We start from the raw sequence: 25,717 nt of genomic DNA, 5'->3' as shown, positions 1-25,717 counted from the left end.
TTAATAAAGAGACTGTGTTTCTAGGGCTGTGACCTAGCTTTGATCAGTAGCCTTTGCTTGAAACATGAGAGACCTGCAAATTTTCAAATAACATAAGCTTGCTTAGAGGACATTTTGGAAATGTAGTGTAGCCCTCAGTAGGTGTCAGTGTGCTTTGCTAAGATACTGAGTCTGGTGTAGTGGAGTGGCGGCTGCTGACCCAGGTTTTCACACAGAAGGGTTTCCCTTTTGCCAGCTAAGCATTCTGGATGAATAATATGAGGAGAGATCATGTAGACTACAGCGTGCCTTGCAGATCTAGGAAGACCAGCGAAAGTTGAAGAACTTCTGTGGGAAGGATGTCACTTCTCTGGGGTTTGCCCTAGCCCATGAGTACAGAGATGTCCAGGTGGGAATGCTGTACCAGCTCAGAAGCTGTTGTTAGGAGGAGCTGGGCAGCAGCAGCTCAGTGGCTGATTGGCTTGGTGCTGGTGAACTTTCTGCACTGTAGGAGTGGAAGCTTGCACGGTAATGCTTGAGGCAGTTCTGCTGTGCTGGATGGAAACTGGGAATAGTCTCAAACTCGAAATTGTGCTTGCATGAGCAGTCTGGCTGGACTGTGAGGTCTCAGGTTATGCACCTGAGCTTTACCCCCTGCCTCTACAACTCAAGAGTGACTGTGTCAGCTTGTGAGATGAGACACTCCATGTGCAGGCCTTTGATGGAGAACACAACTGTCAGAATGGGATGCACTGGAAGGGTACATCTGTAATACTGGCAGTGAATGTTGCAAGACAGAGAACTTCCATTGGGAAATCCAGAGTCAGAAGCATTCTGTGCAACATTCTCTTGAACTTCAGTGTGAACAAGGCCACCAGAAGACGTTTCTCAGGATGAGTTGTTGTTTACCTAACAGGTTTTTTCATTTCTTGTTTAAATCTGATCTAAACCAGCATGTTTCTGAAAAGTGAGGTTATATCAGCTAATAATTAACCACTTCAAAGGAACTTCTGTGGGCATTCTGATAATGCTATTAACTGGGAGGAGTTTGTTCATTGCCAGTGAGTGGACAGAATTAGAATTGATGTTTCTAAGCATTGTTCTGGTAGCAGTTCACTGACAGTTGTCCTAAAGCACAAAGAATTGGGGCCCAGCTTTTTGTACTGCCCAGCCTGGAGTCCTTTAGCCATCCAGAGTTGTGTTTTGAGTGGCTGCAGTGCTGGACCCAAGTGACAAGTGTGTACTTCCCAATTTTTCCCAAGGAGCATTGTTGTGACAGTGGAGAATGCTGTGTGCTACACAGTCATGCTTAGAAGGTTTATTGGTCACTCAGTGCATAGCCAGATACAGGAGGAGACTGCTGTAAATCTGTTAGTCTGTGCAAACTACAACAAGGCTACAGACTTGGATCAGAATATCCCTGAGCTCCTAAGTTTGGATGTGGATCAGCAGTACTTCCATCTGCATTGTCTCATCGTTAGTATTGGCCAGGGTTTCCTCAAACTTGTCAATGTTTTGCCAAAGGCCTACAGTATATATGTTTTGGCATTTCAGTCCTTTTTCTGTGCTAATGTGACAAATAGCTTCGTTTTTTGTAAAAACAAAGTCTGCGACTGTTTTAAGGACTGGAGTCCTTAATGATAGTCCGTTAATTTGCTGCTGCCAAAACTGTGCTTGTAAAGCTTCAGTTACTTTACTAAAGAAGATAATAATGTTCGTAATTGGTTGGCTTGAATTTCTGCAGTATTCTGTATTCAGTCTGCAGAGAATCAGAGTCTTTACAGGCTCAGCTAAAAGCTCTGGCATCTGCAGCCTAAGCTTTACCAGTGGATGGCTTCTTTTCCATTCTCCTTAGTTCAAGGTTCAGAGCATTGGCTAAGATGGGAGACATGTAGTCTTTTAAAAATACAGTGAGGATGTCTTTGGTTTCATGGTGGATTAAGTGCACGAGAAAGAAATAATAGGCATATGAGGCGCAAGGTGGAGGGAGAAGGTGGTTGTAGAGAGATGTATTCAGAAGGCATGAACCACTTCATTCCTGTCATGGAGCAGGCCTGGCAAATGTGAGCATAACAGTTCAGAAAGAGTGCAGAAGTTGGATATTATCTCTCCTAGATGAAATTATTAAAGAAAAATAGATATGAATTCACTATTCTGATGTTATGGTAAGTAATTTCTTGTCAGAATATAAAATTTTTGTTAACTTTTGTTTTTGGCGTCAAAGATTTGAAGGAATTTATGAGAATTAGAAAATTACTTGTGGTTGCATGGTAATGCATAAAAATTATCCAGTCATTTTCATTCAGATTTTTCAAAGCATGAAGTATCATCATCTTTGGTCAGGAAGGAATTTCCTCCCTTATAATAGCATGTAAACATAACCACAGTTGGAATATATAATTTGATACATTCTTCAGAAGTGTTGAGCACTTGCTGCTTTGGAGAACCACGTGGAACCATATGGCCTGTTTTGCACTGTGCTACTATTTTCTGAGTCTTTCATACATATATTTGTAGTTTCCTTTTTGTACCCTCAAATTAAGTCAACTTAATTTAGATGCCTCCAGCAATGTGCCTTCTAGGGACAGACACACAGCTCCTGCCAGGTGGCCTAAATGGTCTCCTTGTGAGTGTATGGCTTCTGCTGGCCTGAGAAATAATTCATTTCCTCTCCTTTCGAATCAGAGGTTAGTAAAATGACTGTCTGCACATAGTCCAGGCAGTTCCACTCCATCACCATATAAAGGTCTGGGCTCATTATAACTCTGTAGGTCTGAAATTTGCTGAGGAAAGGCAGTAAGGGTTAGTTTTCTGGAGTGGAAGAAAGGAGGGTAAGGGAGAGCAGCGTGCTGCTGGTACGAGGCTGTCTGCAGAATGTACTGGGAAAAAAAAGTCTTGCTTTCCCTTGTCATCCCCTCTTGCCATCACCAGGTCTTCTTCCATGAGGGGTTGAAATTACTTCTTTCCCCCTTGCCCCCCCCAGCACACCTGTAGAGATGGGAAGAGGTTTTTTGTTATTCTAAGATGGACAGATCATGAAGTGAACAGCTCCCTGGGAGCTGGTGACATGTCAGATTCTAAAGGAAAGGTTTGCGAGTTCTGAAGCACAACTGTGTATGAATGGAAGAAGATGAACTGCAACTATGCCTAGGCCCCCAACACTTTCAGATTCTTTTCCATTGGGAGCTCTGGCAAGGAAAGCAGTATCAGCATTGGCGGAGGCAGCACCATACTCTAAATTTGTCTGCTTTGTCAGTAGATACTGCTGTAAGAGGCAGTGAAAGTGCCATTGCACAGTGAGAGCTCCACCTAAGAAGCCTCTGTTATGATGCAGGCTTTGAATTAAACATTCTCAATCTCCACAGTAACCTCCTATCAGGAACCATTATTTGAGTCAAGAGCCAGAAGGGTTGAAAGTAGTCTAACTCCTGAGGCATCTTTGGATGTGATTAGAATATTGGTACTCTGGAATTCTCACTTGGGATGAAACACGCAAGTCACAGCAAAGGTGAAGCGGTGTTGTGCAGCTCCTAGAAACTGCTGGTGTAGTAGTTGTTATTGCTGATTGTTACTATTATTAGTTGTAACTATTGCTAATTGACTCCCCTTGGGATCCTCCTTGCTGGCCTCCTAAACTAGCTGTGACCATGCTGGAAAGTTTTCATCCCTTGCTGCTAGCTAGTAGAGGCTGATAACAAAGCAGTTAAAATACAGCTTGTTTATAGGGATCCTGTATGGCGTTGGGGGCACATTTCACAAGCTCCCGAAACCTCTGAATTTAGGGAGGCAGTGTAATCATTATTAATGTCTGTTTCTTTTATGGAGCAAAGTAGTAGTGAGCAGAAGGGGGAGGGATTGGTGCCGGAGCTGTGCCGGTACAAGGGAGATGCTGCGTCCTTGAAAAAAATGTACTTAGTTGCATGTTATGCCTGGGCCCATCTGAACTCTAAATATTGGGCTGCTGCAGTAGAAGTGGTCTTTCTTCTGTTGTGAAGTCACTTCAGCCTCTGAGCTGTATTTCTTGCTCACAGTGAACAGCATCCCAGGCAGCATAGTAGTACTCTCTTGTCTAAAATTGCAAATAACTGAAAACAGGGAGACGTGAGAGCATGGGTGTACTTGTACCATAAATATGTTTTTAATGCCAGAAGTATAACTTAAAAATGAATGAGCCTTTTTTATTGAGACTTTGAGAAGTTCAAGCAAAGGGAGATAAAGCACATTAAGGAAAAGTCAGCTCGGTTAGACTCAAACATTACACAGCACTGAACTCATGTAAGCAGGTTTTAAAAGCAGAAGTTCAAGGTGAAGCTTGTGTGCAATTCTACTTACTTTTTCTTGAAGAGTACTTGAAGTTATTTTTCTCCCTCCCTCTTACCTTGCATCATTTTTTTTTTCTGCTTGCTATGGTTCCTGGAGTGTGACATCACTTTGCTACCATTTGGCCTACCTGGAATATGGCTTCTGTTTATTTCCAAGCATTGCTTTATTTGAAGTGGTTGGTAGTCTTAAACAGTTCTTCACTTTAATTAATAGATAAAAGTCTAGAGTAATAAGGTCACATGCATTATCAAGAAGGACATCTTCAGGCAGGAGAGTCAAGCTAACTAGACACAGGTTTTATGTACAACAGGTTGAAGATTTAGTTTAATCTTTATTTCTTTCATATAGTTTCAGTAATCCTGCACTTGAAACTGACAACTGACACAGATCACTAGCCTTAGGTTTATAAGTGTTTTCTGTAGGCCACGTACCAGTACAGAGAAGCTTTATTAGTGACTCTGTTCATGTTAAATCTTGTCAGATGTTTTTGCATAAGAAACCACAGCTCTGAGGTCTCATCTCTTTGTTGGTGCATTTTTAAAGCAGTTTAATGGCTTCTGAAACCACAGAAGGCATGGGAGGGGAGAAGAGATCACAGGGCTTTTGGATTGCTTAATAGATGGCAGTGGCTTTAGAATGTTTGCCTACTTTTGCTTTATTCTCTGGGATGAGGTCTAAGATGCGGTATCAAAAAGCCATTTACAGACTCATCAAAATCCTCTGCAGTGATTTTGACTTGGAAAATTTGATCAACTTCTGCTTGGAGCTACCAAGGAACTTGGTGAAATAAAAAGTGCTTAAGGAAATTAGACATTTAATATTTGACTGAGAAGTCAATGAGATTGTAGTGCATGCTTGTAAATCCTGCCCTAAGAAAATGTGAACTGTGTCAGTTTGAGCTGAATTTCCTCATTACAATAAAAGGTATTTAAGATTTCCTTTTTCTCATTGACATAACCAAATGAATATTGAATGCTGCAATCCCCCTAAGTTCCTTCCAAACTGTGGAAATGAAACATCTTTCACCTAAAAAGGTGTATCTTACTTTAGAAAAAAATGCGATTATGTTGTCCATTGGAACTGTGACACAGTGAATGTATTTTGATTCAAAACTTGTTTCTTTCATTTGTTCTCCACATGATACTAAATTCTTATGGCTTGTTTTTTCTTAGTTTTATATGCCTTTTAAAATACAATTATGCATCAGCTCCAAATCAACTTCCAACTCATATATTCCATATATAAATAGATGGGTGGGTGGGGATAGATGGACAGATACAAACAAAAAAAATCATGGCAAGCACACATCACTGTTTACTGTACTGTTTAATTCCTCACAAATCATAGCCCTACTGGGAAACCCCCAGTTTTCCTTGTTTTTATCTTACTCCTTGGCTACTTCAGACTTTGCTCGCAGTTTTTTCTATTCTCAGGCAGCCTAAATGGACCATTTCAAGATGAGTTTCATATCTTGAGAAAATTTCCCCTTTTATTAAATAATAATCCAGAAAAACAAGAAAAAAAAAGCAGAGAAGTTTAAAGTGATGCTGGTGGCAGGTTAACCCAGGATTCAGCTGTAATAGACAGGGTCTATCTCCAGCATTCAGCCTTGTGAAAACCTTTGGTTGGGGTGGAAAGTTCTCAGGGTACAGGTTCAGCATTAGCTGGAATCAAAGGTAAGAAGACTTAAGAAATGGAATTAGGTTTCAAGTGTCTATTCAAAGCATTCTTAATGAACTTTTGCTTACTTATTGATATTTCTTTCATCTCTTGATCCAAAGATCAAGATTCATTTTCTTTGGGTTTTTTTCCATGGTGTGCAAAGAAAGATTCCCCCTAACAGAACTGCCCTTATTCTTGACAGAATTCATCTCCTCATTTTTCACCTTCTTTCATTATCAGGGTGATCTTTGAGCCCCAAATTCTCATACTCGCCTTAAAGTCAATCATAAAGACCAGGTCAGGGAAGATGAATCATCGCAGTTGTTCTTTTCAGCAGTGAGTGCTAGTTTTTGACCATTTGTCAAGATCTTTGTTGCTGCTTGTCTGCACTCATAGGTTTCCTGTCACTACCTGCTGCAGGACTGAGGGCAGACACGGCAGCTGGGCCGTATTTCCCCCCAGCCAGCCTTCCCCATCCAGCCCGGAGCTGCCGCAGCTGCCCCCGCGCACGGCCGGCTGGAATCGCTCCCCGGCAGCACTGCAGCTGCTGTCCACACCAAAGCACTGCAAACACTAAACAAACAGGGCAGTGTACACACAGACACAAGTTACTGTAGTGGGGTAGCTAGGACAATACACAAGCACATCAGTAAGAGGAATGATGTAAGAAATGGGTGAAAGACAAACCAAAGGGAGGAGATGGAAGTAAAAGAAGTTACCTATGCAAAGAAAGAGGCTGCCAACTTCAGAACTCAACAGCAGCTCTGCTTGAGAATATGAAAGTTCCTCCTTTTACATGTTTTACAAGTTCCTCCTTTTACAGGCAGCCTCAATTCGCATGCAGAAGTTCAGTCCTGTTCCCCCTGAATTTCTTTTCCATACAGACAAAGGGGGATCTAAGGCTTGGCTTCACAAGTGATATTAAGAGGGTTAAGCTTGAGTGAATGAGGTTCAAGGCAAACAAAAAAATTCAAGATTTTCCTCATTGGAAAGAGCTGTATAAAGGCAGAAATGCAGCCTGTCTGTTGCAATTCTTTGAACACAGGGCAGGACAAGTAAGTGTAACAAAATGATAACTTATGTTCTGCATGTTCCAGTGAATGCTTACGAGTCTAAGGATGGTCAAAAAAAGAATTTTCAGTAAACAGGGCCTTGAAGAGTAGATGGTGACTCCTGCTGCTGTTGCAGCACCCCATCTCACCTTCAGCAAGATTTAGTCCCAGTGTTTTTGCATTTAACCTTCCCTTTTGTGGGGCATGGCGGGGGGAAAGCTGAAAGGAGGATCATTTCTAAGGACTGGGAGGTGGACATTTCTCTGAGGTGACCAATAGCAGGTCATAGCTTCCAGGCCATATGAAATGAAGAAACCGTGAGTGGAGGCAGAGGAGAGCAGGTCTACTAGCTTGAGTTAGTCTGGTCCTGGAGAGAAGAGAGCTTTTGTGCACTGCAGCTGGGGAGCTGGAGCTCAACTGCTCCCCCCAGGCTAAGATACCTACCAGGGTATGTAAAGCACCTTGGCAAAGGTATCTTGGGACAGGGGCAGCAAAGCTTTCAAGTCAGCTGGGACCTGCAGCCCTTTTGATGGGGGCAACAACCAAACAAGCCTCTTAATCCTTCTAGGCTCTTACATGTGCTGTGTGTGCTGACATGGTTGCCATCACCTTTCCCATTCTTCAGGTTGTTTGGTTTTTGTATGCTGGATGAGAGGCAAATCAAGCTGCCGACTTGCTTCGTGGATAAGGATGAAATCCAGTGCATCCTGTCCAGCATACACAGCAAGTCTGCAGCAGACAACTGAATACAGGATCCCCATGTCACAGGCTAATGCCAAAGCAGTGGACTGTTCATCCCCAGAGTTAGGGCCCCTGTTCCTGCCACATCTTTTGAGACACTTGCACTCCGTTTGTGTTTGCGGACAGTTTTATTTTGTCTTTGGTTTGGAGCTTAAAGTAGCTTTGAGCAAAAGGACTGGAATGTCTGCCCGTGGCAATCCTGAGCTATGCAGTTTGACTCTGAGGCCCAGTCCTTTTTATATGGAAGCTTGATTAAAGATGAGTGAGAAAGGGCTGGAGCTCCCTTAGTGGCAGAGAAGAGATGTGAATTCAGTAGCTGAATATGAACTTCATTCTGCTGTGGAAGGTAAAACTAAAATTCCGTGTGTTCTGAAACTAAAATTCTGCAAGTGTTTCTGGGCAGGAAGCTTTAAAATTCTTTTCCTAAATCAATTCTTAAAGTCTAGTGTGTTTGAATTGATAGAGTGTTGTTCACTCTATCAATTCAAACCTGAAATCCATGATAGGATCCTGCTTTGTGTCTGAGCCCATAAAAGAAATCATCTGTGAATTTCAGATAAAATTCTAGACTTCAAAGAAGTTTCTTGTGATATTGTTACCTTGGGCTGTTTATTTATTTGTTTGTGGAGGTTGTTGGGGATTTTGGGTTTTTTTAAGAAGATTTAGGCTGTTTCTCATTCTTGTGACTACCAACACTGACAAGCTGTTGAATGTCACAAAAATGTAGGGAGAGATGTGTCTTAACTCTGCCTTTTAGAAACCCCTAGTTTTTCTGCTTGATGCCTCAAGGATGTAGTGGCAGGAACCAGCCAAGTGTACAAAGAAATACGAGTAAAATGTTACTAAAAAGAAAAATGTTTACCGGTGAGTCTCCATGCTCTGCCACTGGATAGTCACATTATGCTAACATAAGCAACTCTGGAGTGCATTCTTATTTCTAAACTGGCCTTTGTGTGTGTGGAGTTGCTTTTGTTTGCTTGTACTTACATGTCTAGTCACTACTGACTCTCCCACAGGCAGATTGTAGGGTCATGGCCTTGCTCCTATTTCAAGTTTCAGTGCGGAAAGCCAAACATGGAGGAACTATATGTAGTCTTTGGCAGAATCTCTGGTCTGGTGTGTACAGAAATCTGTTTTTCCCATCCAGTTTTTGCTTTTTGCAGACTCAAATAGAAATATAAATGTTTTTCTTTTTTTCCCCTAAATGCTTGCATGAAAACTGTCTATGAAGGTTTAGAAAGCAGCTGGCTGGTCCAAAGTCGCATCTTAGGGGAAGGGGACTTGTAGTCAGGTCCCTCTGGTACAGTGATTCCTTGGGAAGGATTACTCATGCCAGTTTTGCAGGAGTCCAGTAAGTCACCATCCTCTGCTTGATGTGCTTCTTATGGCAATCTCTGTGTGGGTTAGTGCAGCTAATTCCACTGAATTTACAGTTTGGGATTAATTCTAAGACAAGCTTCTGGTCTCCTCTTGCCCTTCATGTCTTGGGTGAGCAAGATCTCAGCTGATCCCTTTAAACTTAAGAACAAGATATATTTTAATCTTGACCAAACTCACTTGTTTGCTGGTGGTAGGACCCATACAGTAAATGTCTTTTTGAGGCTGTTTCATTCTCTTGAAGAATGATGGCCTAGCTTGAGCTCAGGCCACCTATCTGCCAAATGCCACATCCTGAAACCCATTTCTGATGTGTATTGAGGGTTGTGGAAAGCCTCTTTCAATCGTATCTCCTACAAAGCATTGATTATGAGAAAGGGTGTGCCAGTAGGTCAGCTGGGTGAGGTGCAAGAATTAGACTTCACGATCTCTGCTTTCACCATGAGGCTGAGTATGCTGGTAAAAAAAGATTTGGGCAGTGACAGGAATTCCACAGGCTGCAGTTTCCTGCACAGACAGTTTTGTATGCAGAGGATGAAATATGTCGTCCTTGCTGTGGAAGATGATGGGACATTGATCTGTTCAGATGCCTGCACCCTAGCCTTGAGCTAGAGAGCTGTTCTCTTTATATACCTTAAGGAATATGAATAATTCAGTAAATTAAAAAACGGGAGACTGTCCAAGAGGATTTGGGCACATGTGGGGAAAAAGCATCATGGATTTTGTTTCTTAACCTGCGCAGCTAGTCCCTGGTGAATGCTGTTTCTCCTCTTTACTGAAAGACTGCCTCAGTTTCCCAGTTTAGTGAATTGCTTCTCAGAGAACCACAAAATACTTCCCAGTGCATCTCATTTTACCACTTCTGCTTTCCAAATCAATAAATGTTCCATGAGTGTGTCAAGGTAAGAAAACAATTAATAGCAAGAAAAAGTACTTCCTTGGCTTGCAGGCAGCTCCCAGCTTGCTTCTTTCCCCAGATTAGCGAGGATTTAAGAAGCACATGTTCTGTGTATGCTAAATCAGCTCTGTAGAAACCACAGCATACCACCCTTCTGCTCTTATCTCTGAATTCCACGGGCAGGCAATCTCAGCTGCTCAGCACAGGCTGGCAGCTTTAGCTTGCCAGTAGGTGCTGAAAGCCATGTAAGCGTGGAAATGACAGTGACACACAGCTCAGATGTTATCTCCGTAGCAAAGCCAAAGGCAGTTTCCATGGTGATGGAGAAGCTCCGGGCCGCTGGGGATGCAGCTGCTGAATTGGGCAGGATCAGTAGCCTTTTCATACAGAGGCTCTTCTAATAAAGCTTTTATGTGTTTATGTGGCACTCACTAGGTTATATCCTGCTCTGGAACATAAAATGAAGGGTGAGGGAAGATTTAAATTGTTGGAGTGAGTGCTGACCTAAAAATGAAACAGGAAAAGCAGGGTCAAAATGTTTTGAGTATTGAAGTATCCACAAGGGACAGTTTTTTGTGACAGCTTGAGTGAATTTGGTACTCTTGTATTCTGTGCTTTTCTGCACACCAATATTAACAGCTCCTAAAGTTTTAAATCAAGTGTAAGAGTCAGAATCTTTCTTCTGAATTGGATCCAAAATCAGAATGGGTCTCTTTCTCTGTTTTGAAACTATAAATATCCCAGAGACTTGGGGAAAGGGGATGATCTTATGACCTCTACATCTGAAGCATTTAAAAATGTCTTACACTTCACTTGGTCCCTCTTTTGGATAAAAATCTCTCAATACCTCAGCACAGGTATGTGGAATTAATGTCTTACTTTTCTCATAGAGTCTTATGGCCTGTGCTTTCACTTTTCTTATTGTGAGACAGCAGATACAACATCTCCAGGTTTCCCACACTGGAAATGCATATTTTGCACTTCTGCTTTGATCTTCTATCAGCCTGTGCTCTGTGGGTGCCACAGCACATCTGCAGGAATTGTCTGTAAAACTGCTCAATTAAAATAATAATTTAATTATTTTGGCCAAGATTTTTGGTGGTGTTAAACTTTGGTTGCTCTCTTTCAAACTGGATGCTAAAAGTGATTTGTATTCTGTCTTTCAGGTGGTGCAGGGGACCGGGAAAAGATGCCTGTCAATCATGAGGCTTTCCTGCTCATGGCTAATTCCCAGAATGAAATGGAAGATTGGGTGAAAGCCATCCGACGGGTTATATGGGCTCCATTTGGTGGAGGTATTGCAAATAGCTCACATGCACATAAATTAAAACATTTGCCTCAAGGTAAAACATATTCTTGTGATACTAGGATATGTGTAACACTGTAAAATCATTGAGATGTCTAGATAAGCTCCTGATTGTCTGAAGTGTTTTGAAGCAAGGGATGGGGTTGATTTTTTTTTTTTTTTAATGGGATGGACAGGAATGAAAGGGGAGTGCACATCCCCAGTGTATAACTGTCTCAGTCAGAAATGGGTGGTAGTAACAAACATACTACTATTGTCAGTATTCAAATCTTTACAGCAAAATATTCTGTGGACCTTATGGGAATGAAGGATTCTGTCCCGTTGTCTCAATTTTCTTCCATGAGGGCAGATGCTCATCTTGAGCATCCATACAGCCAGAAACAGCAAAACTTTAATTAAGTTAATCTAGGGCCCAGTTCAGAAGGCAAAGCTTCCACTGGCTTCAGTGGGGGTGTAGCCTGAGGAAGAAGAGGGTCAGGCTGAGTGAACACCTGTAGGGTAATACAGCTGTTGACAATCACTGTAGTTAAAATGAACAAAACATCTGGACTTTCATTGTTGATATTATACCACAATCTTTGAATTCTCAACTCAGTAGACTAGGTAGGAGTTGTTTTTCTGGTTTTGCATAGAACTAAACTAAACTAAACTGTTTTCCTTTGGGTTTGGTGTTGGTGGCAGCAGCTGCTGGCCTGGTACTGGACACTGTGCTTTGAAGTGGCTTGGGTAGTACTGACGGAGTGCATGCACACAGTGGTATCGTATGCAGACAGTGCTGTCAGCCTCTTGTGAGAGGTACAGATAAAAAAGTGCCAGATAAGGGTTAGGTAATACAATTACTCTTGCTGAAATGAAGTTTCTTGTTTTCCTGGATCTAAGGGGGAAAAAAGTGACCTTGATGTACTAAGACTCAGTGTTTGTTAATAACTTTTGTCCTGGGTTTGGGTGTTTTGGTGTTTGGGTTTTTTTGTTTGTTGGCTTTGGTGGTTTTTTGGGGGGTTTTTTGGGTTTTTTTGCTTTGTTTTGTTTCAAGTGACTCTTGAAATTTGGGTTCTTTGGGTAGCAGCGCTTGGTTTGTCTGGAGGAGATACAATCTCTGCTGATGCAATTCCCTCCAAGGTCCTTCTTTCACTTAGCAGAGAAAGTGTAGGTACAAAAGTTAGCTTGTGTCTGATCTGAGGTTACATGTGATGCTGTTGTGCTGTGGGCAGAAAAAGCCTTCTTTGCTAGTAGAAAACTGTACTACCAGAATTTCTCCTCAAACATGAGTATGTGCTTCTTTTGCTTCCCTTCTGAACTCCAGTCCGCAGTGAAGGGTCTTTTAGGCTGAGGTCAGTGCAGCTCCTCCATCAGAAGTCTCAGAAACTCGGAGCTGGTATTTCTGTAGCCATTTGTAGTTGATGTTATGGTGTGTATTCTATAACTTTGCAATGTACATTCAAGAAATACTCTGAGGAAAAAGGAGACATTCAGTCATGACAAATGGTGCACTCTCTAGCAATACCCATCTTTAGGGTATGATATTGTCAGCACTGCTGGTATCACTGCAAATTTGGCTTCATGTTTTGCTTATGTTTTGTCCATCTCTTGAAGTCGTTTCAAAACAAATATCTTCAAGTATTAAAATAATAAATAATTAAAAATCATAATGTTTTAAAAACAGAAACATGAGACTGGCATAAAGGTAGTGATGGATTTCCTCTTTTTGTTTATTTGTTTCTTTATAGGGCTAGTATTGTCCTGATTAATTGGCTAATATTCTTTACATTTGAATTTCTCTGCAAAGTGGTCAAGTAATATTTTGGTCTTTTTTTTAAATGAGGCAGATATTCTTACAGTGATTCCTGGAACTGGAGCTTTATGGGGCATCAAAAAACATGAAATAATGAGAATGTGGAAGCAAGACAGCACAGGGGAGATTAGTGCAGGGGGGAATACAGGAGCTTCTGTTTGTTGCTATTTTCACATCCTGCAGACTTGATGTGGTTCAGTGATCAAAGTCAGTAGGGGCTGCTTTGGCTGTTGGTGAGAGCCAGATTAAGCACTGTAGAAGAGAAGCACTGGAGTTTGCAGAGTTGGAAAGAATTACAGTTGTGTATCAATGTTTTTTCTCTATCTATGGATAAAAACTGGCCAAGGACATGGGTACATGCTGGGCAGTCAGTCTAGCCTGAACTCTCTGCCCTAATACGCAAATGCATTAGCCTAAAGCTAGCTTGACTATGCCTGCTTTGTAGTCCGAGCTGCAAGAGCAGATTCTTACGTTGTGGCCACTTCTCTGAGCTGGTCAGGTGCCAGCTACTGTCAGGAGGGGTCTTCAACCCCCCTGCAGCTGTGTGTTCCACCACGCTTCCTTCTGCTGACACTGGTGCCTGTCAGTTGTGCAGTCGGAAACAACCTGGCAGGAAGTAAAAGGTGGGGAGGATTAGTTTGTAGGTAGATTGATTCCTTGGCCCTGCTAACCATGCAGCTGCAACACCAGTAATTCCAATGGGGAGACATGATGGCGTGGAGAGGGGCAGGCTTCTTCATTCTGCCTGCAACCCACACATAAATTGGCTTAAAGAAACCACAGAGCTGCGTGCTCAGTTTCTTTGCACTTCAGAAAGAATGCGTAGGAATGCCAATAACTGGGAAACAGTAAAGATATTCAAACTGTTGTTCCCAAATGTTTTTTAGCCAATTTGGGGAAGTGATCAAACTTACACCTTCTCCATCATAATCAGAGCAGGACAGTTTCTCTGAGTGAAATTCCAGCTTAATGTGTCCTCCCACATTAATTCAAATGTGGGAGGACAATAAACATAGCTGTCTCTGTTTTAATGGAATGATTTGAACTCTGCTTTGCCACCACCACTAATTTGAAAGCCAAGGCTTATCTATCAACACTTTTTAATATATTAAGCTAAAGGGAGGAGTTAAAAAGCAGGCATTATTATTAATATGCAAATATCCAGTCCTGGAGAAGGTTGATATGGTGTAAAAATGAATTATGCCAAGATAAAAGGAGTCGCTTAACCACACTTTCATCTTTGCTGATGTATTGAAGAAACGTAAATAAAAAAGGGTTGAGGGTACCTTCTTATGTTGATGAGGGCATATGAACTGTGCTTAAAGGTGAACAGCAAAGGCTCCTTAAAATAAAACAGAAACCCCCCCCAAAGCAGCTGAGGTTCACAAATTACTGATAGAAGACACAGTCGAGTTTAAAAGCCGTATGGAATGTGTTCTTTGAAATACGCTTCAAATGTGGCCTTGAAATAAAATTGTAGAGTTCCTAAGTCTTTTGAAGAAGAGCTGTCTTGTTTATAGGGAAAATAATCTCTAATAAGTTTCCTTGAGTTTCAGGCTCCTGAATTCTTGAATCTAGTACATCTTATGTAGAGCAGAAGATTTTGAGAAAAATGGGTTTTGGAGCACATTCTGAAAGAGGGTGATTGAAACTGTTTTCTCTGATCCTTCATATCTCTGTGACAAGTTTTGCTCTATGCTTATACCACTAAAAGCTTATCTGGAGAGTCCCTCTGCATCCTACAGTCCTTGTGTTCAGTGACTGCTCATTAATGTGAAGTGCATGTAGCAGTGCCACAGTGCTAAATCAAAGGGTTTGTGGCCATAGGCTTGGGTGAGAGTGACCTTGTCCTTGCTCTCCCAAGCTGGATTGGAAGTTTTTGATGTAACTGGGGGAGAGAGGAGATCTTGGTCTGTACAAATGTGGTGGGACTGTACTTCTAATCTGGGGAGGTATAGCCACTGCAAAGAAGTTCCTTTCCGTGTGCCTTCCTCATTTCTGTCTTACATCAGCTGTAAAACAGAGTTTGTCTAGGACTGAATTTCTGGCCATGAGATACAAAACCTAAGCTTTTTGGTGCCTGAGTTGGATGCCAGGTGGCATAATTCTCTCACAGCTCAGCACACAACCAGCACGGGGACAGAATCATTCTGTGTTAATGTTGATTTATGTTTGTGTTTGTTTTCTTCTGTTTACATATTCTGTCTTGCCATGAGCAGTTCCTTGCTTCTCTGCCAGAAATACATGTCTCAGCCCCTTTCTTTCTCCATTTCTTTATCCTAATTTCTCCTCCTCTTCATCCCAAGCTTTCATCAGTTGCTTGTGATGGAGGGGAGGTGAAGCAGTTGGAAGGGATGTGTTTCCCCTTAGGCAAACATGAAGAGCTTTACCCTGTGACCAAGTAATTGTGTTGCCAGAACTTCATGAATAGTTTTTCTATTCAGGAGGAATAGTCACTTAAAAACTGGTGGGGTCTGAAGAAATGTCCACTGAGGCAGCTGTTCTACTGTCATTAATTCCAGACACCTTTCCCATATAGATAAACCATGATGTGTGAATTCTTATTCTTCTGCCAAAAAAAGAGTGCAGAGAATGGGTTCTTTTGGGAACCAGGGCCCTGTGAAATTATGTCTTGTGTTAGGGCAGAGCTGAAAGATGTGGGACAAGGTGTCTGAGGTGTAATTTAATTCCTGGCTCAGTGTCCTAATGGGTAATGGAAGATTAACCCTGCATAGGGCTAATTAGGGATCCTGCTTTAGATGAGTAAATGTCTTTGAGATAACATCTGCATGAGAGCAAACATGACTGTTTTGAAGGGTCAGATATTGATATTACATGCATATCCACCAGGATGCCAAACTGTTTAGGAGCTAGGGTACAACATTAGGTTTTGGGAGTTTTGAGTTTTAATTTTTCCACCTGTAAGATAGGAATTTTCCAGTAAGAGCAGCGTAAATCTAGAGCCATGTCAGTGAATTTAAGATGCTAAAATTCCACTAAAGAGGTAACGAAGAGGAGGAGGGAATTGGCTTCTGTTATTTGCCCAGTCAGAAGACAGAGAGGTGATTTCTACTCCCTTGTTTGCGGGGTCCCACAGAGTGACTGCCTCAAGTAGGATTCCTGACTGGGTCAGGAGGAGCCCCTTCAGGAGGTGTCAGGGTGGGCTTCCCTTGGGTAGGCTCCTCCAGGTGTGTGGGGAGTGGCACTGGGTGTTTGTTGTGCCTGATACCTGCTGTTATCTCTGCACTGAGATAGCTGGCGCCTGATGCAGCTTATCAGTGTTTGCTCCTGCTGTTGTCTAATGCTGGGAGATGGGCCCAGCCAGGGGAAGAGGAAGAGAAGGGTGATGGGGGTTGTGAGGTCAGGTATCCCCCAGGACTGGGGGATGCCTGAGTCAGCTCAGATGTGAGGAGGTGCTGGGTTAGCCTTGCCCCCAGGCAAAAGTGTCACAAATGGTACACAAATGGTAGATATGGAAACTAAGATACAGTAACTAAAGTAAGCTGGGAGTGGATCTTGCTGCCAGAACTGTTTACAACAGAGAATGTTTTAAGATCTGTTTCTGAGACCTGATTAAGTTCTTTTTTTTCTAATCTATCTCTGTCAGATATATCTGGGGCTTCTATTACTACTTTATGACCAACATATTTTACCATCATGTTACCAGCCTTGAGGTAGGGAAACACAATTGTCCTCATTTTTTGTGAAGGAGGGATCTGAAATATTGAGCAATCAGATGATTTTCCTGAGGTGACAATGACTGTCTGTAAAAGAACCACTCTGACTGCATCGTTCTGCAAGGCTCACAGAAAGATTACACCCATGGACCTTGACTACAGGGATGTGTTTGGAAGAATGCATGGGGTATGATCCTGAAGAGAAGAGGGAACCAGGAGATCTTGTGGATTTTCAAGGGTTACTTTCTGCAATCTCAAGAACAGTCCTCTTCCTTGTGTAGGAAACTGAGTAAAGGTGGCAGAGATTTGCATGGTTGAACAAGATGCTTGTGACAGAGCTCATTAGCTAAAAAGGAAGCATAGAAGTGGAAGCAGGGACAGGTGACCTAAGAGGAGGAATACAGAGGAGTTTCTGAGTGTGCAGGAGTGGACTTAAGAAGGCTAAAGCAATCTGGAGTTGAATCTGGCAAGGGATGTGAAGGGCATTGCTGAGGCCAGGACTGTTTAACAGCTTTGTTAATGACCTGGATAATGGGACAGAGTACACCGTCAGCAAGCTTGCAGATGATATTGGGAGGACTGACTGGTGCATCAGATGATTGTGACATCTGTGACATCAGAGGGGTCCCAACAGGCTGAAGGAAGGAGTGAACAGGAACCTGATGAAGTTCAACAGGGAGTAATGCAAAGTCCTGCACCTACAGATAATGAATGTAGGCAACAGCACGTATGGGGAGCTGACTGACTGGAAAGCATCTTTGCAGAGAAGAACTGGGATGCTCTTGAACAAATTGAACATGAGCCAGCAATGCACCCTTGTGGCCAGCAAATTCCTGGGCTGCTTTAGGAAGAGCATTGCCAGCAGGTTCAGGGAGGTGAGCCTTCATCTTAGCACTAGTAATTCAACATCTTTTGTTCTTTGTCCAGTTCTGGTCTGCCTGGGACAAGAAGACCATGGGATTACTGGAGTGAGTCAAGTGAGAGATCACTAAAATGATGAAAGGATTGTGCAAGAAAATGCTAAGAGAAGCTGAGGAGGCTTGGATTTTTTAGCCTGAAGCAGAGAAGGGTCCAGAGTAGTTCTTATCAAGGATGGTGTATAGTGTGTAGAAATATTTGATGGAAGGGTCTAAAACTAGAATCAAAACTAAAGCATGTCAAGGTGTTCCTTACTGACTTTTAAAGATCTTACCTTTAGAAGTCAGATCCTGCTCCCCTGCTCCTTGCATGTGTTTCACCTCTAAAGCTGCTGGCTCGAGACTCTCAGCGATGGTCAGTGCTAGTGCTCAGGCTGGTCTGGGCTCTGCGTGGAGACTGTGCAGTAGCTTGGTCATCCCAGAGCAGAAAGGGGTCTTGTTGGAGTGCTGTATCAGAGCTCCTCAGGGGGAAAGTCCCCCACTACTGGTTTCAAAAGGCCCAGGCAGCAGCATGAGTTCTGCACTGCAACACTATCTCTGGCTGCCATCAGCCAGCTTTGGTCCAGTGGCTTCTGAAGGATGATGCAGTTTGGCATCAGGTGAATGAATTTCTAGTCCTTTATCTGTTACTGTCAACAGTCTGGGTTACCAAAAACAGGGACCCCAAGCTGGGGAATGGCAGGCAGCTTCTCAGTGCCTCTGTTTAACCCATAGCAGATAGAGGAAAAACTACAAGCAGAAGTCGCATCTTTTATATTTGCAAGTGAGCAGGGTGAAGCTTTTAATGGGATTTGCTTGATGGAACTTCTTTTGGTTGGGAGATGCCAATTTGATAAAATGAAACATCATATGGGTATGTTTTCATTTGAATAAATCTTCATTTGAATGCTAGAAAAGGTGCTTTGAGCTCAGGTAGAATTTTTAATATGCCCCAAAATGGTCATCTATTCCAGAGGTTGTACAAGCAATTAAGACGTAAAATCTATCTGAAACCCTTTCGTTAAAAAAAAAAAATAAATCTTTGAAAAGGTCTGGGGAAGAGAGAAGATTGCTGGAAGGTCTGATGGATAAAATGACACATCTAAGGATAATTTGAACAGTTGCACAGTCATGAGGTTTACACCAAGAAAAAACTGTGTTTCATGCAGTGCACAACTGAATTGTGAAACTCATTGTAACAAGATGCAGAACTAAAAAGAATGACTGGATTAAAAATAAAATTAGATGTGATCATAGACAATAAGTCTACCTGGGCAGTCAAAGAAAGATCTGGATGTAGTCACTAGGTTAATATGCCCATTTTACAAAGACCAGTTCAGCTTTAGATAAAATGTGATGGGGCTTGTGTTTGCCTTCCTTTTCTCTTCAGCTGCTATGTGCCATGGAGAGTTGACAGGGGCTGTGTATTTGTTATATTGTTGGTGGCTACTGCCTGTAGCACAAAGTCTGACCAGTACCACCCCCTACCCTGATGGTTTCTTAGTGAGACTATTCCTGTAATCATTGGATTCGTGTTTGACATTTGAGATCTGACAGTCTTTAAGCACTGGTGGTTCTCACTGCACATCCTGACAGTGTATTGATGGGACAAACGTGTTCCTGTGGTGTTTCTCAGCTTGCAGGCAAGTATTTTCATTTCTGTGTATTAGTCCTTTGATGAATGTTATGAGAATATGTAATTACTGAATGAAAGGGAATGGTAGCCGGCTCCTTGCAAGTTGCAATTTTAACCATTTAGGAGTTGAAAAGAAATAAATTAGGTTGATAACCATATCCCAGGTTATCAACCCTGGGATATGGGAAGGCTTGGGATATGGAAAAGTTTCAGGACATAGGCCTGTCTGGCTTTCCGAATGAATAAGAGTGCCTAATGTGCTAAATGTTGGCTGTGAGTCTGGATCACAGTCCCTGCCAGGTTCCAGGATGGCCAGAAATCCAGGTGAGTAATTTTATTCCATACTAGAGGTTTCAGACTCCGTGATCCTTTCATTTGAACCCACAGCTGGAATCCATCTCTACTGATAAGACACTGGTAGCAACAATTACATTATGTCATAACTATTTGTTACTTACCAACACCCAGAAGTTCTGTAAAGCTTTTCTGTGCAGTGGGGGCATCCACAAGCAGCACCACTTGAAAAAGGTGTCCTGCTGATCGAGTGCTTTCTACAGACATAGCTTCAGACAGTCATATAGAAGCTGTCTTTTAAACATAGAGAGACATATGTAAGAGTCAAAAAGTAAAAAAAATCTGTAAAATATGATCTTAGGATGTGGGGAGAAAAAAGTTGTCCAGGGCACATTGGTTCAGATGACTGATTGCTAAGAGGCGTTTTTTGCTGTTCTTGCTGTTTTGTTCTCTAAATACTCTTGCCTTTCTTTAGCGAGAAATAGAGCTCAGGGGGTTGGCTCTAGATTCAGAATGCTGTGGTTAAGTAATGTTTAGGTCTGTTTATCATCTTTTCTCTGTGAGCACAGTTACAATTTCAGTTTCGAGCATAAACTGGTCAGTCCATCACTGGGTAATTTACAATGCTGCTTAGTCAGTTCCCTTCCTGGCGTATTTTAGAGAGATGAGAAGACGCATCACACAGGTTAAGAAGAATCTACTGTGGTAGAAAGGTGAGCATAGCTATTTGCAAATCTTTAACCCAGAGTGAACTGTTTTATCAGTCAGTAAATGGAAGCCTGTTTACCCTCAAAAGATTTAATTTCCCCAGTAAGGGTTGAGACCCCAGCACAGAGCTGGTGAGGGATGTGGGGACATAATTTTGGTCAGGGAAGGATCTGACCAAAGTGCTCGGAAAGGGAGGAAATGGGAAAATTTCTGTACAGAATTCATTAGTGCTGAAGTTTTTCCTGCTGGGTTCAGCTCTGTGACTGATCACCTCTAACCAGTTCACTGCCAGATTTCAGCAGATAAAAGATGTTCAAGTGCCCAGGTTTACCTGCGTTAAAAAATGAGTCTGTACAAGGTTCAACCTTCTTATAAAATAGGGACCTTCAGCTGTGGCTCTAACTTTGATGCTAGACCCTTTCTGTACAAATAGAGCAATTTCCTAGATTTGAGTTCCCTCAGATCTGCTTGAGTGTACCTGTGTATTAGCTAATCCTCTAAGCCAGCATCTAAAAATACACACACCCCATGGGCACTTGCTAGAGCTGTGCAAGCCAAGAAGTTTGCTCACAGTCAGAGATGAGGAGAAATACTCTGAGTTCATGCAGGTTCACCACTTCTGTCTTTTGCAACCAGACCAAAGATTGCATTTCGCCTGAGTTAGATGCCAAGCCTGAAACATACCTGGATTTTCAGAGGTTGTGTGAACGGTAGTGAGCTTTCCAGCCAATCTTGTAATGATGTGTAAAGGCAGGATGCTTTCTTCTGTTCTGGTACCTGCAACAGAATAACTGCAGCAGTGCTAGCTCAGGAGAGCAGTGCTGGGGCTCTCTCCCTGCAATGACATTGGGAAAGAAAATGCCTCCAGCTCCCCAGAAGCAAGTTCATGGGAGATGTAATGTCTGAACAATTTTATAAACCTAAGTTGTTTATTAGAAAACGAGAGCTGCTAAACTTTTCTACAGTTAAACTTCATACCAGTGGGGAAAGAGGGAGTTCAGTCTCCATTACCCATTCTCTCCTTGGCATATTGTATAGGGAGATCTCCAGGTGCAAGTTTTCCTGATATATGCAATGTGGCAAATTCTTTGGATTATATTGCTACAATTGCAGCATCAAGTATATTCTGGAGCCTGCAGTCCCTGCAGTCCAGTGATTATGTGTGAACCTTGGATTTCATTTTTGACAAATGTGGTTAACAGTGAAAGCAGGATCCAAGTGTGACGTGCAAATTCAAAACACAGAAGAAAAATTGTGTGTATGTATGTGTGTATATATATATATATATATATAGTGATTTTTATTCCAGTCCCATCATATTCTGTAGTCTAAGTCATGAATTTTAACCCCATGTTTTTAGAAGGCTTGAGAGTTTCATATAAGACAGGTGCTACTTGTGGAGTGCGTAGCACAGTGTTGCTATCACAGGACACCTATAGCTCAGAGTTACCTTGTGCAGGGAACAAGACCAAAGCAGCTGTCATTTTCTGCTTCAGTTCTGATGCTTATGTGAGCAAGCATGTGCTCCAGATTTTTTCTCTCACCAGAGAGCTGTTTTCTCTTTGGAGAAGAGTTTGCATCAGCTTCATCATCTCATAGCATTGTAATCTCTGCTGAAGTCTGATCATGCTTTAGTCATGCTGTGTCCTTGGCCACAGAGAGGCTGTGAATTTCACAGATTAATTATACTTTGGTTATTACAATATCCATGTTAAACAGCATGACTTTCTATTTCATTGGATACCTCCTTGTTCCTGTGTTTGGAGAGATGGAAAACAGACATGGAGAAGTCAATGGAAGAACGAAAGTCTGCATTTGCTGTCTCCTGTGCTCCCATCCCAAGCACTGAGTCCTAGGCTCCATAATGTTATTAGCAGATGTGGAACAATTTGAGGTGTTATTCCAGGAAATAGTGCCAGAAATTCTGGTGGCATCTCAGCTGTTTAAAAGCAGATTTGTTGTGCTCAACAGTTAGCATTGTGGGCAGGCTCTCCCTTACCTGCAGCCTGCTGTGTTCACCACAAGGGAAGAGAGGATAATAAAAGGGTGAAGAATACTGAGGATCTCATTTGTACCTTGGGTTTAAGGATTTTCCATCACTTTCTAAATATTCTTTAGTGTGCTTTAAATACTGTCTGGTGTATTGACTGGGCTTCTGGTGTCTAGCTGTGCAGAGCCATGCTACTCAGTGTATACCTTAAATAGCTAAGGAATTACTATCTTGCCAGTCATAGAATATTTGAGTTGGAAGGAACTCAGTAAGATCATCAAAGTCCCAGCTTCTGGCCCTGCCCATGACAGCTCTAAGAATCACATGTTCCATGTTCAAGAACTGAAGCTTTTGATCCTGGTACTGCCTTCACTTATGGTGAGAAGCACTCTTTTCTTCAGGAGTGGGCAAGGGGCAGGGCACTAAGTTCAGGTGAATGTGCTCTATATGGTGACCGCAGATGTTTTAACAGCCAAAGCAGATGAGCAGCTTCAGACAGGGTTTTTTTGTTGGGTTTTTCTTTTTTTGCTCCAGAGGGAAAAAACTTAGCTAATAGTGATAAAATTGCTCAGAAGCCTGGTGCGAGGGTTTTGCGTGGTGACTGCTGCAGATCTGCAGTCACATGAGTGCATTTTGTGAATGGACTGGCAGCCTGACCTCTGTAGAACTGCACAGGGCATTGCATGGTAAGCGTTTTTGTTAATGACAGGCTTCTTACCCTGAGAGAGAGCTGGGGGGGAGAGTGTTTTCCTGCAAGTGAGGTGCCTGGGTATTGGTTCACATGCAGGGAGTTGTAGTCCCCTCCTCTACCAGTTAGTCAGCTGAGCTGTTAATTCAGGCAGCTTCTCTGTAAAGAGCTAAAGCAGAGGCAGTAAGCACCAAAACACCTGCGCAGGTCAAGAAGTGTAGCTTTTCCTAAGCTTTGTTAGACTTTCCAGCATGTCCCAGAGCTGTGGAGGTGCTCTCAGAGCATGCTGAGGCTACTGTGGGGAAATGTTCCCCTCCAAAACTAGGTTTCTGCTTCTGTTGCTTTGAAAGCAGATGGGAGGCCAGACCAGGGCACTAGTTTGCCTGCAGCACAGTAATATTGCCTGTATCAGGAAGGATCCAAAGTGTGGCATGCAGACAGCAACTGTTGCTCAGCTTTCCCAGCTATCTAGAATAGATCTGACAAGCAATTAGAGCATGAATATATTACAGAGCCGATGGGGGATGCCTTTGTTAAAACTTGTGACCCATACTTAGCTGCTGTTTACATTGGCGGCTGCTTCGAGGGTGGGCAAGACCCTACCTGCCTGTCTTTCTCCACTCTCCTTCCCTGCGCGGAGCGAGCCGGCGAGCTCTGCATCTCATTGGATATTTCAAATGCTTTCTGCACAAGTCATAATTAATGCCGAGTTGTGGAGCTAAGACCAGATGTGCTGCCGAGATTATCTCCCAGGGCAGATCGGCTGCTCTGAGCTCTGTAGCGCTGGGTGAATGGAAAGCTGCCAGTGCTGGGACTCAGAATGTGTCTGATGCCTGAAGTCAGGACTTTCTTTCTCTGCCGCTCCTGCTGTCTGACACTGCCTGGTTTCTGCTTGAAGCTCAGCGCCTGTCATGTAGCGGAGTGCTGCACAAGAACGAGAGGTATGAGACGATTTTCCAGAGTTTAGGTTTGTTATGGTTTTCTGTTGCTAGAGGAAAAGCAGATATTTAAGTGTAGCCTTAGACAGAGGCTAAGAGTCTAAAATAGGAGCTGACTTTACAAAGGGGGAAGGAGCGGGAAGGACACGGTCTATGGCCAAAAATACTACTGGATACCAAGCTAGCATGTGAAGGTAGTTCTAGGGAGAGGTGTTTCTCTTTCATATGTACAGAATACTTAAATGGATGTATGTGGATGAGAGCAATCAGCTTCTAGTATATGGACGCTGCTCTTTCTGGGAACGAGATCAGAAGACACCAAGTTGTACCACAGACCCATTTGTGTGACTCTGGGCAAGTTATGTTGTCAGTTTTTCTTGATTTCTAGTTGTCTTTTTCCTCCTTTCTTTCCCCCCTATTCTTGCATTCTTTTGCTGGTTGAATTGTTTAGTTGTTCAGGACTGTCTTTTTTTAGGTACACACGGCTCCTACCATGAAACTCCTTTTTCTGTTGCTGCTGCAGTAATTCACGTAGTCTGTGCTTGGGTGGGCTAGGGGAGGGGAAACAAGTTAAAGATTTGTGTGTGTTTTGTGCTGTGGAAACACACACATTTCTGAATGTCTGCCCGTGATTTTTTCTCAGTGCTTTCATGTGTGAGAGGGACAGATAAATGGAAACTTAAGCGTGAAAGTGGGAAGGTAAAAGCAGGCACTTACCTGTGCAGGTGAGCACGTACACAATCTTTATATCCATAAACTGCCTGTCTGTGAGGCACCACATGCGTGCGCGGGTGTATGTGCTGTTGTAGATCAGCATCCAGGTGTAAGCCTGATTATCTTCCCACACATCTTTTAACGTGTGTGGAATAAGCTGTACATACAGCTGACGTAGGTATGCCTGGACTTTTCACACTTTAAGCAGATGCAGAGTCCTTAGTCCTCCATATGAAGAAAATCTACTCAAAAACTGACTTTATCTCTGTCTTTAGTTTATTTTGGTTGAACTCAGAGCCTATGATGAGGAAAAATGTAGCAGAGAGCATATATTTTCCTGCCCACTGCATGTCCGGACAGCATAGCTGAATGTATAGGCTTTGTATGCCTGGAGCTGGTGGGTGAGCTGTTCAGGCCAGGACAGAGAGCCTGTCTGTGTCTTAGTCAGTACATCATTCCTGGCTTGCTTTTTCCACAAAGAGTCACCTAAATCTTAAAGAACAGAGGAAGCTTGTTGGAGTAGAGGAAAGAAATTCTGTAGCTCTGCTAGCTCATTTTTTTTTAGTATCTCTTGAATCTTTCTGAGATTAAGGATGTGGTTCCAGGCGTGCTGGAGTTTTTTTCTGCTTTGAAATCAAACAAAAGGGCCGAGCTATAGATAAGGGTATGACAAGGAAAGTTAACCCTTAGGTTGCTAGTAAACTTTTGGCTTTATTTCCTGCTTAACACTGTCTGGAGTGTGACTGGATGGCACTGGCTCCCCTTCTTTAGAATGAAGAAAAAGACTTTAACGTCTTCCAGCGGGATCATCAAATGGAGTGAAGCGCTGCCAAGTTCAGTCTGAGCTGCAGGGCCCAGTGATTAAAAACAGGCCTGTGCCTTGAGAAGCCGGCAGATGAGGCTGTGTGTGACTGGCTCCACATTGCTTCTCCTTGCAAGGCAGGGCAGTCCCTGTCCAAACTGGAAATGTTGTCATATACTGGGAGTTTCAGGCATATTTAACTACATCACTTTTACAAGCTCTGAGACCTGACAGAAATGAGATG

The 25,717-nt window shown here is 42.7% G+C and overlaps 1 protein-coding gene across 8 annotated transcripts in view; it reads left to right on the top strand.

Moving 5' to 3' along the window:
- The window catches only part of ARHGAP22 (Rho GTPase activating protein 22), a 126,068-nt gene that overhangs the window by 78,998 nt on the left and 21,353 nt on the right, over window positions 1–25,717 (top strand). For 6 of the 8 annotated variants that reach the window (XM_038141255.1, XM_038141257.1, XM_038141260.1 and 3 more), the window contains one exon: window positions 11,199–11,375. In XM_038141255.1, the coding sequence (XP_037997183.1) occupies window positions 11,199–11,375 (177 nt within the window). Of the gene's footprint in view, window positions 1–11,198; window positions 11,376–22,540; window positions 23,961–25,717 lie in introns of those variants that run through there. The other 2 variants (XM_038141256.1, XM_038141263.1) reach the window with 2 other exon arrangements.

This window comes from Motacilla alba, chromosome 6, assembly GCF_015832195.1.
Source record: "Motacilla alba alba isolate MOTALB_02 chromosome 6, Motacilla_alba_V1.0_pri, whole genome shotgun sequence".
Taxonomy (NCBI): Eukaryota; Metazoa; Chordata; class Aves; order Passeriformes; family Motacillidae; genus Motacilla; species Motacilla alba.
The sequence above is the reverse complement of the archived record's forward strand: the minus strand, read 5'-3'. Positions and strand labels throughout refer to the sequence as shown.